Source organism: Scomber scombrus, chromosome 12 (genome assembly GCF_963691925.1).
Source record: "Scomber scombrus chromosome 12, fScoSco1.1, whole genome shotgun sequence".
NCBI classification, from domain to species: domain Eukaryota; kingdom Metazoa; phylum Chordata; class Actinopteri; order Scombriformes; family Scombridae; genus Scomber; species Scomber scombrus.
In genome coordinates, this window is record NC_084981.1 from 24,428,757 (window position 1) to 24,445,072 (window position 16,316).

General features: G+C 36.9%; 1 protein-coding gene across 5 annotated transcripts; it reads left to right on the forward strand.

Moving 5' to 3' along the window:
* The first annotated feature begins 1,708 nt into the window (after nt 1–1,708).
* LOC133991846 (endoplasmic reticulum junction formation protein lunapark-B-like) lies at nt 1,709–15,067 on the forward strand. Of its 5 annotated transcripts, none has more exons than XM_062430426.1 (16): nt 1,709–1,827; nt 3,585–3,655; nt 4,675–4,716; nt 5,161–5,211; nt 5,297–5,433; nt 5,722–5,780; nt 6,143–6,183; nt 6,547–6,630; nt 6,749–6,800; nt 6,970–7,134; nt 7,383–7,493; nt 7,757–7,862; nt 8,344–8,414; nt 8,668–8,895; nt 10,054–10,143; nt 11,666–15,067. In XM_062430426.1, the coding sequence occupies exons 2-16, from the start codon at nt 3,629–3,631 to the stop codon at nt 11,914–11,916; spliced, it is 1,515 nt and encodes a 504-aa protein (XP_062286410.1). In that variant the 5' UTR covers nt 1,709–1,827; nt 3,585–3,628; the 3' UTR covers nt 11,917–15,067. The 5 variants fall into 5 exon arrangements, with proteins under 5 accessions (XP_062286410.1, XP_062286412.1, XP_062286411.1 ...); XM_062430428.1 differs by having other exon boundaries at nt 8,668–8,838; XM_062430427.1 differs by having other exon boundaries at nt 7,401–7,493.
* Nucleotides 15,068–16,316: the final 1,249 nt, after the last annotated feature.

The window sequence follows — 16,316 nt, forward strand, 5'->3', positions numbered from 1 at the left end:
GAAGTAAAGTTATTGTATTAAAAGTATGGATCAGAATGATAAAAACTCAAAATTGCTGAAATGACAAATGGCCCTAGTAAAGAGTGGGAACATTTACATCTTATAGTATTTAATATTTACAATAAGATCATAATCTTTTTTAGAGTATTGGATTTTATGAGTCAAAATTATGAGGTATTAATACAAAAAAATAATGAGCAATAGGCTGTCATGAGCACTTTTATTTTTATCTCCTTCAAATCACCACATCCAATGATGAATGTTGTTTTATGTGACAGCCATCATGAAATAGACTAATGAAATGGCGACAGCTAGTGGCGAAATACTGACTTACAGTATTTAAAGTGTGTGGAGGTTCTTTTTTGGACTCAGTCCATTGTGGATGACTGGCTTTATAGGCTATTACTATACCTTTTATATTTCTAATGTTGTGGTGTACATTTCATCAGCTGACCTGTTTTTTGTATTCCTGAATATGGATGTTCATCATTTGTTGTTTGGATTTTCATTATTGTAAATATTTATTATGTGATAACATACTCAGTAACTGTTATTTGTATGTGTTTTGATTTTATGCATTTGCTGTGGATCTCTCTCCCCCTCTCTCTCTTTATCTCCCTCTCTCTCTCTGTGTGTGTGTGTGTGTGTGTGTGTGTGTGTGTGTGTGTGTGTGTGTGTGTGTGTGTGTGTGTGTGTGTGTGTGTGTGTGTGTGTGTGTGTGTGTGTGTGTGTGTGTGTGTGTGTGATGGGCTGCAGGTGAGCTAGGTTGATTGAATGATTGTCTGTGAGTCTACAGGTTGTTCCAGGTAGCTGATTGGGTCCTGCCTTCTGGCTTGTGGTTTTTAAGGCCAGCTTCCTCCAGCACCCTTGGGCTCTTCTCACCCCACTTCCAAGCAACCATCCTGCCAGTTGCATGTTTTAGTGTAAAATGTTGTAGCAAGTTTTGTTCATGTGTAATACCAGCAAGGTTTTAGAATTTAAAAAGAAGGGACGCAAAGTGCATTGTTGGTTCTTAGGAGCTGGGAAGATGGGAGTTACTTTCCTCCATGATGTATTTGGTGTCTAGATTTTCATTAATAGTAACTGCTTTGGCCATTTATTACTTAAGTTTGAGTTTTTATCATATATGTCTCATAATCAGTGTTGGGGAGAAACTAGTTACATGTAACGGCATTACATAATTTAATTTCAAAATAAATTTGTCTGTAATCCGTTACAGTTACTGAGAAAAGAAATGTATAATTAAATTAGTCATTTATTAAAAATGTTGATTACAAGTGGGGTTACATTTGAAGCAAAACCTTTAAGATTTTGCTCAGAAGGGTTTTTTCCTCATTTTTTAATATTCAACAAGTTACTAAATACATATATTGCTGTTTTTAATTATTTGAAATCAATATTATTTTAATATTTTCTAAATAAATCATGATGTGGGCTTATTTGGAGCACACATGGGCTTAAATGTAATACATAAAATATACAAGTCTATAAAATAAATGCATCACATAAATGCATGTGGCTCATCTCGGACTCCAGTTTTTATATGACGGTGATGTTTAATACAATTAAAATCAACTAATATGCTGCAATACATTTAGAAACAACGAATGGCAGGAAAAGACTACAACGCAAAGGACTTTGGGAAACGCATGCTACCGGGTTACGTCACTTACGTCAACAGCACGCCGCGCCAACTCTCGCTTTGCAGCAGAGATGTCAGTTCAGGTCACACAGAGCTGAACTGAGCGCTAAAGTCCGCTGTTTGCGTGTTTCTACGCTAACCTGACTACATGAGCAGCTTACAGGAACACAGACACACCTTCTAATGTAAGTATTTATTTAAATTAAAGGCAAAAATGTCGATTAAGTGACAGCGTGGCTCCGTAACGTTACTGGTGTTATTGTTGTTGCAGTAGCTAGCTAGGTGACCACATCATCTTTCAAACGTTTGAGCTAAATTGTTGTTAAATTCACGTTAAAGGTGTTTTTGAAGTTAAATCTGAGGTGAGTAGCCTCTCTGCCAGGTGTAATGAGGGTTGAATTACATTAGTGTGGCTTGAAATGTCCAAGTGTTGTGATGGAGCAATTAATGTTAGCCAGCTGCTAGAGTGAAATTATATCATTGTTTATTAGGCCAATAGGCTAAACAGGAAACGCACTTATTAACCTGTAAACCTTTATACGTTACCAATAGAAAGTCTTACTAAATAAAGAGAGTTATTGTAATATTACTAACATTTACCCTGCTACTATAGTTAGGGTTTAAATTAAATTACCTTATTAGATTTCAAATGTAGACTTTCAAACATTTTTAGAGCTCATTAACTTAGCATGAATTTACTTGGAGTGCAAACCAGCAAAAGTCAAGTAGAAGATGAGTATTTTGTTAGTAATCTTTGGAAGGCAATTAGTATCCTTTTTGGCAAACTCATATTATGAAAAGCACTGAACCTTTCTTCCTGGTTTCCTCACTGTGTTTAAATTAAGACATCACAACAATAGCAGCCTTTAGGCCAGAATAAAAATGACTCAGTCATGTTATGCTGCATGCATAATATCCAGTCAAAGAGTCCTAGATGTTGTAATAACTAGCATAACTAATGCTTAAGTTAATTGATTCATTTATCAATTATTTGCTCAATTAATTGATTAGTTGTTTAGTCTATACAATGGTGAGAAATGTTGTTTCCCAAAGCCCAAGTTGATGTCTTCAAATATCTCATTTTATCCTAACCATCATCCATAACCCCAAAATATTCAGTTTACTATCACAGAGGACTGAAGACATCAGAAAATATTCACTTTTATAAGAAGCTGGAGTCAGTGCATGTAGACATTTTCTTCTTTAAAAATGACTCAAAATGATAAAACAAATCGATTATCAAAATACTCTGTGATTAACGTAATAGATGGCAACCAATGTTGGAGCTGCAGTAATAATAACCTGTATGACCAGTATGGCTGGGCATTGGTACTCGAAATAAATCAACACCAGGTATTATCGAAACGTCTCCCGTCAAACGATACCTGCAATCAATCCTTTTTGTATCAAATCATTTAGATGTGGAGGAGTGGTGACATGTTATGCAATGTAATGCTTCCATTCACATGATGGGTATCGAATGACGTACTCAGTTGGTATCGGTATCGCTTTGAGGGTACTTGGATTGGTAGTGGTATCATAATCTTTTTAAATGATACCTAGCCTTAAAGACCAGTGCCTTTTTTATTTAGAGAAATAAAACAAGAGCCTTGTTCAAATCATATGATGTTCAACATGAATAATCTGTCAGCACTATGCAGCCTCATGTTTGTGGTATTCCTGAATTTATAAAAATGAGCCCTCAGCAAAGATTTTCTCAGTAAATCCTCAACAACAACAACAGCCACCATTGTGCCCAGTTATTCTATAGGCGGCTTACAAATCCTGTTATGATGTAAGTGCAAAAGTCATGGAGAGATTTAAATGTGGTGTTTAACATGAGCACTTGAGCAGCATAAATTATGTAACTTTAAACAGCAATAATGATGTGCTTTGTTGACCTAAAAACATGTTTGTTTAACAGAGACTTTCTGTTTCATAGTTAAACCAAAGGAATCAAAGAGGAGAGTGCTGTAATCTGCAAATATGGGAGCTCTGATATCCCGATGGAAGGTAAGCAGTAAGACAGAAAATATTATTTGAAAAGACAAATGCAGGTTTCATAGTATCTTCCTAATAGTCCTGGCACTGACATTTAGAGGCTTAGTTTGCATCACAAGAATTTTGATCAATAAAAAGCAGACAAATTATGCAGTATGTCAACCTGTAACGGTAGAAATCTTTAAATAAGTTGCAAAATGGTACAGGCAACAATTGCAGATAGACAGAAATCAATAAGACTGACCCTCTAACCCGGTCAGCCAAGTAGCTGTAACAGTAACTGGAATTTTTTGTTGGTTTTATTTATCCATTTTGGTTTGAGGCAGATTTCTCTAAATGTGCTTTAAAAAGTCTTGAAATCTGAAGCACTTCATGATTAAAATGATTTAACACACACAGTACCTGAATCTGTTGAAATCTTATCTTATTTGACAGCTGCATTATTTCACCTCACAAGCTTTAAACAGTGAGCCAAAAAAGTTATTTCTGAACACGGATACATAATAGAGTTTTGTGCTCTTGTGTTACTCCTATGACACGACAGTATTCAAGCTTATTTGGCTGCGATAGCCGTCACGTCTGCGCTCGGGCTGGATAATATTCACACAACTATTTTTAGACATACTAGAGAAGTTAAAGGGAAGTGGAGGGAGTGAGACCAAAGGACAGCAAGGGTGACTGAGCACTAGAAAGTGCAACCTTTTGCTTTTTGAGTTCATTAATTTTTCAGCATGAATGGGAGGAAAAAGTACAAATAGGGACACTCACGATTGATTAAATGTAAATAAATGTTAAAATGTGCATCACATCTACTTTCTTTTACTGTTACTGTGGCTGAGATATTTCCACGAACCAGGAAATGACTTTTATAAGTCACAAGCTAGCATTGGGTTTACAGGAACAGGTTTGATTGTTTTATTGATGAATCATTCAGTTTTAAATGTGTTGGCTGACAGTGACACAGAGAAACCCAGTTTTTATTATTCTAAAGGACCTGACGATGTTTTTCTTATCTTCCCCCCTCCATCCAGGCAAAGCCAACCACGGTTGAGAAGCTGGAGAACCTGGACAAGGTACTGACTAAATATTGCATCTGATTTTATTCTCATAGCACAGAAAATGTTTGCCCACAAGCCCTATTTGTAAACCTTTTCTTAATGTGGCTATACAATCAGCTGAGACCTGGATTATTGAGAAAAGGGGGAGAACACGACAGAAAATAAGGCAGACATTTCATGATTAAGTCAGCATAGCTATCGAGTTAGCTTTATTTATCCTGCTTCATGAAAAAAGGCCACTTGTTCATTGAAAATGAGATTTGGCACCAAACTGAATCTACAATTTGTATAATAGTGTGCCAAATTAAAATCAGATAGCAAATAAAACATAACTAAAATCTAAGTAAATCTCTCTCTTGGAAACAGAAAGGCAGTGAGCTGTATGTAACATTTGATTATTGAAGAATGATTCTCTGTCAGTGTTTAAATAACCTTTAACCTCCCATGTTTCTCTTGTAGGAGATTCAAGAGCTGGACGAGTTTAGAGCCAAAAACCAGCGTCTGCAGAAGGTAAGTTCAGTAAAATATGAAAAGCATAGACAAGGTTTTGTTTCCTTTTTCCTCATCGATGTATTTGTGTGCGTCTTTTCTGCAGCTGTGGGTCGGCCGGTTGCTTTTCTACTCGTCAGTCCTCTACCTGCTCATCTCTCTGATCGTCTACTGTCTCTACCTACCTGAACAATGGTTGGAGAGATTCGCCATGGCCCTGCCTTTCTTCATATACCCAGTTCTGTGAGTGCTTGTGCTGTTTCACAAGATCCTTCACAATCTTCTGCAAAGTACAAATGTGTAATTTTGAATTTGGTTATTAAGTCATCTTAAAATACTGTTTTAACACCCTGTTTCTTGAATGCAAGGTATTCTGCATTTTATTTCTTTATTTTCCATGAATTTGCTCTGCTCTAAAGTGAGAAAATACAAATATATATTTTATTTGTTCTAACTTTTAATAAAGATGTTGATAATGAAGAACAACTACATCTCTCTTGAACTGTCTTTTTTTTCCTTTCTTTTCCCCAGAGTGTGGTTCATCAGGAGGTTTTTGATTTTTCTCTTTTCCAAGCGCACTGAGAGAAACAGTAAGTTTTCAGTCAGTCCCTCTCTGTTCACCTCTTTATCCAATTAAAACCTCATATATGCCTTACAATAAATGTTGCATATTTATTATAGTGGTCAAATATTCTGCTGAATCATACATGGAATAGCAACATATGATACTACATTGATTTTATAGTCTGCCTTTAAAGACCAACAGCTTTTGTATTTTAAACCTTAAAACTTTCACACTAATCACTTTTAATACAAACTCGTTAACTCCACCATGTATTGAAAATACACCGTTTCAGAATATGTTAGACATATTGCATTTCAAGTGAATGGAAATGAAATTGATTTTTATTTTTTATTTTTAATTAACCAAACTTGTTTCTGCTTCTTTTAGATGATAAACTAGAAGATTTAAAGGTTTCCAAGAAAAAGATTGTAAGTGTCCAATCCATCACAGTTCAGTGTTTTCTTTTTACTGACTTGTTTAGAGAGAGTTGGGATTTTATGGGATGTGGGAGTGTAACTCATCTATTCACCTTTGGTGCGAAAAGACAACATTTTGAGCTTTTTTTCATATGTAAAATAGTATTTCTTATCATCAGAATTACAACTTGTCAAACAAGTCAAACATTTCAATTTCTGCTTGTCTTCAACACTGATGGCTCATGTCAAAACTTTTTTTTAGGTCTATTACTTTATATATATATTCATTCAGGCTTTGCTCGACATCAGATGAATGACTCTAGTCTAGGTTTGCCCTGATTTTAGAAGTAAAGATTACCTGGTTTGTTCTTCCAGCTAGAGGAAGTGATGGAAACTGAGACATACAAAAACGCCAAACTCATCCTGGAACGATTTGATCCTGACGCTAAGAAGAAAGCTGTGAGTGCTGTTGTCTATTTTATTGTTTTATCTGAATATTTCTTAATTATATCTTTTATTTAATTTTGGTTTTGTTTGACATTTGTTGGTTTTGTTCACTGTTTCTATGTTTCTTTAGGAGCTTGAGTCGACTCCAATGCGTCCTCAGATGACTCCCAGGCCAGGCCAAGGTATGACACATGCATAAATACATAACCAAAAGATAAAAGTTCATTGTGTGGAGTTTTATGGAGCTCAGGACAGAGTTGTGCTGACAGTGAGGACAATAATTACTAAAAGTGATTCTCTGTCACTGAAATACAGCAAGAAGATACACATTTAATTATCTCTTTTCCACAGAGATTCGGCAGAGGGGGGTAGCAATGAGACCTATGCCAATGGGCACCCCAGGTCCCATGCCAATGGGCACGCCAGGTCCCATGCCAATGGGCACCCCAGGTCCCATGCCAATGACTCCTCAACGTGGAGCACAGCCCCCACTGGGACCAGGGGGCACACCTGTGGGTAAGGCGATAGAGACACTTAAGGAAGTATGTCACAGGATCACAGTTTATCTACACAGTCAACCGTGAGTAGATAGTGAGAGGTTGTCAGCTGTCAGTCAAATCTGTCGGTCCCTGCAGATTCTCACTCAGGTTACGGGCGAAGTACTAAGTCAAAGGCAACTGGAATACAGAGAAAGACCAGTTGCCTTTGACTTAGTTCCTTTAGATATCAGTCTGTGTCTTTATCCCATGTTGCTCTCCCTCCAGAACCTGTTCCTCTCTCAGCTCCAGGAGGACCACCGGAGAGATCTGCTCTGTCTGCCTCTGTCCTCCACGGGGCTGTGCCCAGGACCCCCTGCTCCCCCATACCTGGTGTAGGTAAGTTGGAATAAGTACTTCTCTCTATAACAGCTTTTATTAATGTATGAAAGAAGAAATATCAACTGTAGCTGGCTTCTGTGATTTAAGTTAAGTTAACATTAGAAGTCTGTGGAATTATATATAAACACCCTAAACCATCCAAAAAAGACACTATATTATTCCTGACTTTAAAAAGAACAACGCATTTTATATGTGTGTGTGTGTCTGTGTGTGTGTGTATGTGTGTGTGTGCAATAATCTTCATGTTTGTGTTATTGCAGGAATGCATCCACCAGGTCCTCCATTAGCAAGACCGATTCTGCCCAAAGACAGAGGAGCTGTGGACCGAGTCATTGAATACCTGGTAGGAGACGGACCACAAAACAGGTAAAGACAGTTTTTTTTTTACCGTAGATGTAAAGCACCTCATGGTAGTAACTTACTAAACTTACTAAAGACACATCCTCATTCAGCAGTCTGCAGATTCTCCACAAGGGAGTGGTGTTCAGTCATCGTCAGACCAGCTCTACCCATGTCACCCCGCTCTTTATATAGTATTGGATCAGTATCAAATTGTATGAGGTTGGAGATCTAGATGAAGACATGCTGATGTTACTGCCTACTGGAAAAATAGATGGCACACACCGAAATTCTACAACTGCAGATCTACTGCTGTCATAACTTTTCATATGATCACAGACACACCCACACACATACTTTGCGAGTTAGCCGTACATATTTGGCCATACGTACAGATTGACTGACTTGGGGGCAAACAAATAGATATAACTTAATGTCAGATAACTCCTGGAATGCATTAAATGTCTCAAGCAATATTTCTCCCTCTGAACTTTCTTTTTTCCTACAGATATGCGTTGATCTGCCAACAGTGCTTTTCTCATAACGGCATGGCTCTGAAAGAAGAGTTTGAATATCTAGGTAAGAAACATACTACCACATTTAGTGAGGAGAACCGTTAAGAGAGAACATGATACAAGTGATTGTTTGAGGTTACAAGCTTTAGGAACTCCTTGTAAGAGAAACTGGAATTAATAAATGGGGGAATCTTGACACTTGGGCTTTATCCTATTGGGTAAATGGTGAAATCTCTCTAATTCTGCCCTTTTTTCTGTTTCACTTTCTCTCTATTATTTTCTTTCTCTCTCTCTCTGTCTTATTTTTCTCTCCCCAGCTTTCCGTTGTGCATATTGCTACTTCCTCAATCCAGCCAGGAAGACGCGCCCTCAAGCTCCCAGGCTTCCAGAGTTTAGTTATGAGAGGAGGCTTCGTGCAGAATCACGTTCCCCAGGACCAACACCATGTTCTGGGACAGACACAGAGGAGAGCACGCCCCCTTCTGGAGGTACAGAAAAACAAAGACAAACAGACACAAGCAGCAAGCAGGAACAAACAATACCAGGTATCCTCAGGTCTGGGAACAAAAAATGTGTTTATGTTAAAGTCGGGGGCAATGCTGATGGGGAGTGATTCCTATATACAACTGATGTTAAAATTGTGTCAAAATAAATAAAATAAACATCTGAGATCAGACAAAAAGGCATTTGAGAAAATTGGTTGAGACTAAGGCTACATCAGAAACAGATTCAAACCAAAATTTCAGGATGTCACGGACTTCTTTTAACTTCATCTGCCAGGTCATCTCCATAAGACTCTCATGGCAAGACACTCAGTGGACTGGAGTGATGATAAGTTGCATGACTTCAACTATGACTGTTCAGACTGAAGTCACATTGCAAAACATCAGACCTGTATCTGATTTAGGACCACATTTAAAAAGTGGCCCAAATCAGAATAGAAAAGATCAGATTCCATGTGATTTATGCTGTAATGAAAAAAAAAAAATCAGATCTGAGTCACATATGTGAGAATAAGTTGTATTTGGGCCACTTTTGCCTGAAGTCTGAACAAAAGACACTGAAAACCTACACATGCTTATACTCACACAGTTTTTTTATGTAACTTACTCCATGTCCTAACCACCTGTGTCAAATGCTTTTTAGCGTAGAGCTCCAGTTGACCTTTTTCATTAGTTTTTGTTTGATTCTTTTCCCTTCTTTTAATGATACCGACTTTGTAGTTGTTAGTGAGCAAGGAGCCAGCAGAGGTGAGACAACAGGCACCACCTGTAAATATCATCATCTTCTTCTGCCACAGAAAGCAATTTTAAAACTGAGAAATGAGATCTAGTCTACCAGTCATCTCCTTCAAAGTGATCTCTCACTATCTGAAATTGATCATTTTTACCAAAGGAGATCAATAGAAAAGTTTATGCTCTTGCAGACCTTGTTCTTGCCAGATTAGGACAATGTTCCTGTTTGTTGTCGTGGTGGTGCAACATGATCTAACCAGTTGAAGGGAAGGATACAAACAAATATCTTTGAGTGGCATACTTGTTAAAGAGTGTGTGTTATACCTGTTAGTCAAGTAAAGTCCACAGTAGAAACAGCAACCAGCATGAAATTCAGCGTGCATCCATCAGATTTACATTCACAGACGTTCCACAGCACATTTCCTTTTTGTGAGACCGGTGGGTTTAACAGTGTGATCTTACCTCTAGCCAAGGCTCCGGCTCCGTGGAATACGGTCCACAGTTTCAAGATCCAGCACAGTCCAAAGAAACCTCCGATCCGACCTCTGCAGAGTCCAGGTTCCCCCAGCCCCTCCTCTCCCTGCACTTGTCTGATTTATCTTAATTTAATCTGATTAATTGATTTGATTCGCTCCCAAATAGGTCAATCTTCTTCACTGTAGAATCCATAACATTATAGAGCACAGTCCAATGGCTATCACACTTTGCTACTTCTGATAACACTAAAGCTACAATGGGGTTTCACATTTCCTGGATGTCTATGCCAGAATTGGGTCAAATAGTATTTACACATAGAAATCCAATTTGGAGATTTTGCAATTAATAATAAACTTTAATAAAGAAAAAGTTGTTGAATGCTTTAACTGAAATCTGATGACGTATTGGTGGATCAGTTTTAAATATTTGGTACCATATTAAACACCAAACTTAATAAAAATAGACTTCTTTGACCCAGATCTGGTCTTCACTGAGTGTACAAAATATTTAGACCGACTTCATAATTGATCGATTTGTTCAGTCTACATTTATTCTAGTCTAAATTGTGTTTAAAAAAAACCCAACATTGCACCTAAATTTGGTCAAAACCAGATTGAAATTCTGTTGGGTTGGATCACTAATGTAAAAAAAACTAAACATGAGTGTCTAATATTTTGTGCACAAAGTGTGATTTTTGGGGATATATTTCTTTGAGGAAAGCTTAAGTGATTGTAATATTAAAGCACTGATTAGTTATTTTAATTCCGCTCTTAACACATTTTCCCCCAGTTCCAGTTTTAATCAGTGCCAAATACCTCCGATCAGGTGAACATGTTCATTCTGAAGTTTAAGTCCCATCTGTACAAACACCTTGTATTTTAAAGCATATGTTTGAGATGTTATGCAATCACACCTTCTGTTTATTTTTAGTACAACAGGTGACATGTTTTGTCCCTCAGACTATCCTCCATTATTACAAACCACCATCTGTAATTTGACTGTGTGATCCAGAACAGTGAGTTTAGTAGCCAAAGAACATGACAAATATGTTGTCTCTATATCCCCTCCTGGAACATTAATCCTGTTCAAACAGGACTTAAGTCTTATTTTATACCAGACTCTGGATAGATTATTTTCTATGTACCAGAATTAATCTTCAAGTATGCAAATGAGGGTGCATGTAGATGAATAATTTGGTTTTTTTTAGCTCCACAGTGAAACATGCCAATCACTTTATTAAGTTGCAATGACTCTAACAATGTAATTATATTGTTAACATACGTATATGTGAAACAGCAGAGCCTCTGACGTTGATTTTGATGCTGACAGTTTTTTTTTTGTTGGTGATATTTTTCAGTTTTAATTATCCTCATGAGGCTTTGTTGTTGAACTCCTTACATTAACACAAGGAATGCTGCTACTTTAAAAAAAATTAAAATTGCTAATTTTAATTCCCAACAACCAATCATTTGATGTATTGCAAAGTGTTCACATAATCTTAAATGCTCACGCTTTCTCTCTTACTTTTCTACCTTTCTCTTACCCTTCAGTCTCTTCTGTTGCTTTGTTATATTCATGTCTGACTCGCACTTCTTCTCCTCAGATGAGAAGGAGATCGGGGAACATGAAGGACTCACCAAAGAAGTAGAGAGCGAGATCCAATCAGAAGAACAGCAGCGAGGGGAGGAGGAGGCGGAGGCGGAGGTGGAGGAGGAGGAGAAGGAGAAGGAGAAGGAAGTAGGAGGAGAAGAAGATGAAGATATGGTTCAGGCGGAGGAGGAGGAGATGGAGATGGAGGTGGAATCAGAACAGAGTCACAGCGCCCCCTGTCAGGCAGAATCTCAGCCATCATAGACGCGGAGTCCAGAAGCGGACCAGGAACGAGATTCTGTCCAAACTAAAGGTCATGATAGACAGGTGGCATTTTAAAGCAATATGGAATGATTGCAACCAAAAAACCGTCACCAATCTCACTTGTGTTTTTAGTTTGAAGCGTCTAATTTCCTCCTTTTTTTCCCTGTGTGCCTAAATTCGACTATTCAATAGCAGGTGTTAAATTTAAGCATTTTTGTGACCCTTAGACAAAAGCCGTCATACTGACATAAAGGAGGTGATGCTCCCGGTAAATGGAGCTTATTCTTAATGAAAAACATACTGCAGTACGAGGATCAAACTTCTCATTTATGAAATTTTACATTATTGAAATTGTCAAACTGTATTGCCTAAAAATGATGCCAACATATCATGGCCTTAACAGTTTGATTGGTTGTTGGGAGGAAAGTGTTAGACTGATGATTGTAGTTTTAATCCGAAGGCTGTTTCCAGATAGAGTAGTCGGCTGCTGATAGCGCTCTACATGTGGTGACTGGTAAAACTGACATAGGTTATTATTTTAGAGTTTACAATGTAAGGTTATTTTTTAAAGTAGGTGGCCACTGTATGATTTATGATTTATTATTAATGAAAAGTGTCATAATTTTAGATATGTAACTGCTGGTTGACAAATGGCAGCAATAACAAAAATGCGCTTAAATCTAAAATTCTTCAATTGACTCTTATTTCGGTAATTTATTTCTTCACACGGTCTGGTTTTGTGTATATTTTTGCTTATATCACAGTTACTCATAATGGAAATATATAAATGTGGTACACACATGTTATTTATTGTTTTTTGTTGGGTAAAAACAACGGTACAGAAAAGTTCTCAAGAAAACAAAAAACCTACAAAGTGCATCTTAAAGGACCAGTGTGTGACATTTAGTGACATCTAGTGGTGAGATGGCAGATTGCAACCAATGCGAAAAAATGCAAAAGGCACTTTCTAGAGAGGTAGTGTTTGGATTGTCCGCTCTGGGCTACTGTAGAAACATGGTGGTGCAACATGGTGGGCTCCATTGAAGAGGACACACTCTCTATTTAGGTATAAAGGATTCATTCTAAGGTAGCAAAAAACACTGATTTTCATTTTCAGGTGATTATGCACTAATGAAAACATATTTAGTATTATATTCCATTCCTGCCAAGTCTGTTCAGCTAGACGCCACTAAGTCTTACACACTGCACCTTTAAAACAAACCTGTTGCGAATCAGGACATAAATCGTGTTTACAGAATATACAAACAAGTATGCTGTCAAGTTCTGCTATGACTTTTTCATCTCCTATTTTTGAACGCCCATACAGACTCCTAAATATTAAAGATCTAATAACTTTGGTATACACATATTTTTACTAAATACTGATGCATGTACACATTTTATCCTGCTGGGTTTTTTTTTTTTTTTTAGAAGCTTATTCCAGACAAGGTGTATTTGAGCAGTTACCCAGAACACATCTAATATTTTCCTCGCTGGTAGCAAAGATAGTGTAAATTGACTTTTGTTCACCATTCATGCCTTTTTTCCCCTTTTGTTTTTTGTTGGTGAGGAAGGTTAAATACTGTGTAACTTTTTGATGACAACAGTAGTGTTAAATGACCCATTTATTACTGCAGCTCACCAGAACAGAACTGAGCAGTGTGTGTAGCACCAAATACATGAAGTCAGTGTGTTCATAGCATAGACACATGCTTGTTAGTGGGCTTTTTCTAAATATGTAGTAGAAACAAAACTAACTCTTTGTGTGTTTCATACTGAAAGATGAAAGAAAGAACACGTGGACTCGTCAGGTCTACAAAATCATCCAGACTTCATAGAAATAATTTGACTTCCTCATCAAGCTTTTGTTGTTGTGTTGGTTTATGAAGGTATTCCTTTTGAGATAACAGTACTTAGACAGAAGCAGTCTGATTAAACTGAACCTCTAAACATCTGAAGGGTGAAGAAAACTAACAGACTGGAGCTAAAACTGCCGATTTTTCGCTATCTAGTTATTGCCAACTGTAGTTCTTATTATTATTTGCCAAATGCTCTGTCGTTTTTCCTTTTTTCTTTCCTGACTTAATTTGCACTGAGTCTTTCTTAGTATTTATTTGGCCATATTGTGTTTTTAATTTGTAGTTCAGATATTGCTGCACTGTTTAATTTTAAACATTTTAGAACTAAATTTACAATTGCCATGCCACTGTCACATCTATTTAAAAAGTATTGGCCTGTTTTTAGGTTATGTAGCTTTTACGTAGCTGCAGATAAGCATGTGATGAACACTTTTAAATTGTTCTCTTCTAATGTCTGCTTTGGTTGCTGCTGTTATTTTCATTGGTTTACAGTGTATTCTGCCATCTGTGTAGCTACTATAGCAACATCACATTAAGGAGGTTTCATTTGTCCACTGCTGGCACATAGTGTTTTTGATAACCACTTTTATTTAGATTTTACATAGAGCCAAAAAAAAAAGTAAGTGTCTATGCAAATGTAAATATGTCTCATCACCTGTGTAATACAGGTGTGGTCCCAGAAACACAACCAAACTAAATATTCTTGTGGGATAGACAGTCAACACATTAAGTTCTGTTTAAAGTGTGTAATTGAATTCATTTGTTTTTCTAAATTTTTGGATTAATTCTATATCTGTTACTAATTAGTTGTTGACCTCCTCGAAAACCTCGTAGCGACCCAGTGACATGGGAGCTTAAATGTGTTTGGACAAACCTTTGCTGAATGTTTAGGAGTAAGTAATGAATCGAAAGTCTCCAATATCCTCGACAGCAACTTGACATTTTATTGTAATCCTGTTATTTATCTTCACCAGGCGGCCATTGCATCTCTCTGCCTGTACGAGCTCACTGACTTGTGGTCAGATGAATGCTGTCAGTGTTAAACAAGCTTTCTATACTCCATAATGTGTGCTGGTGATGAACAATGTGGTAAAAGTTCAAAACATACATAAAGCTGTCACTTTAATACAATTCTCAACAAGCTGTCTTACACACTGACATGTAATATCTGTTTAGTTTCAATTTGTAGGTAGTTTTTTTTGCTCTGCTAGATTTATTAAATACATTTCTGCCAATGCTGGTTATCATAAAGCGTGCACATGGCACGCCTAATAAAGTTTTTCAACAACTAATGATGACAAGTTATTCTGTTGTGGTTCTCAAATGCTGTCCCCTTTTATTTCATAGATAATTTTAGTTTTTGCTCCAAATTTTACTGTCTGTAATTTACCACCTACTATACCCATCTGTAACCCATGTGGGGTTTCCCATGAATCCAAATCAGAAGCTACAGTAGTGTTATTTTTAAGTCATAAGATGGCTATATAAATATGTAAGATTCAATGATACAATATGTTATCTGAGAAGTTTGAGATTTGGATAACACTTCCACTATAATACAACGAAGGACTTTATTTTTCACTCTATTCCACATCTACACAACTGCAAATATAAAAAGAAACATCACAACAGATTATCAGTGCAGTATGACAGCAGAACTTTACTGTACCATCAAACCGAACTAAAAGGACAGTCTTGTTGTCTCTCGTCAAAAAGGAATCATAGCTGCCAAATAAATCAAGTTGCCTTCAGCTAGTCGCTGTTGACGCAGGCAACAACACTGCAGCAATGACATTTAAAGTTTAAATTTCATTGAATTTTCTTTTCTTTTCAATGCCACAGATGTTATTTGTTACTTTGGCACAATTAAATCTGCACAAAACACACAATTCAGCTTTAATCTCTTTTTCATTAAAAGAAAAAAATAACTGACTGACTTCATATCACTTTGAAGTCAGGTATGGTCACTGGTGGAAAATCTCCACTCACAACTTACAGATCAGCCTTTGTTGGCTATACATTCACTAGTAACTCTACCTAAAATAGACTTCAGGCTCATTGTTTTTGTTTTTTAACAGATTTTCACTGAAAAATGGTCACATTTTCAGTTTGTGGTTGAAAATCTTGTAACAAAAAAACAATATTGGAAACTAATGAGCCCTTAACAAACTGTACACCAGTCAGTGACAAAACCTTGCCACTAAATCATGAATATTTGCTGAAGAAATTATCAGAATTTTGCACAACTCACAACCTTCGACAACACATAAATATGAATGAGAAGTTTAGAAGTCAATTGAGTGTCAAGCAAAACAAAACAATAAAACTTCCAGACTGGAAAATATTTCGCCTGCACTCAAAGACCAAGACAATGTCATCAACCAGACTCAGTATATAAAACTGGCAATAAAATTGGACTTAAATACAATGAAATAAGTAGCTCTGTTTGTTTCTACATAGATTTTACTCTTAATTGATTGTCTACGCCCTCGACTGGCTGATAGGATGGAGTCAGAATGTCACATCCATTCTCAAAAGCCT

Coding starts and splice junctions, on each gene's coding strand:
- LOC133991846 (XM_062430426.1), top strand. CDS start 3,629: ATGGGAGCTCTGATATCCCGATGGAAG. Junction 6,184..6,546: donor AGGTTTCCAAGAAAAAGATT/GTAAGTGTCCAA, acceptor TTGTTCTTCCAG/CTAGAGGAAGTGATGGAAAC. Junction 8,415..8,667: donor AGAAGAGTTTGAATATCTAG/GTAAGAAACATA, acceptor TTCTCTCCCCAG/CTTTCCGTTGTGCATATTGC.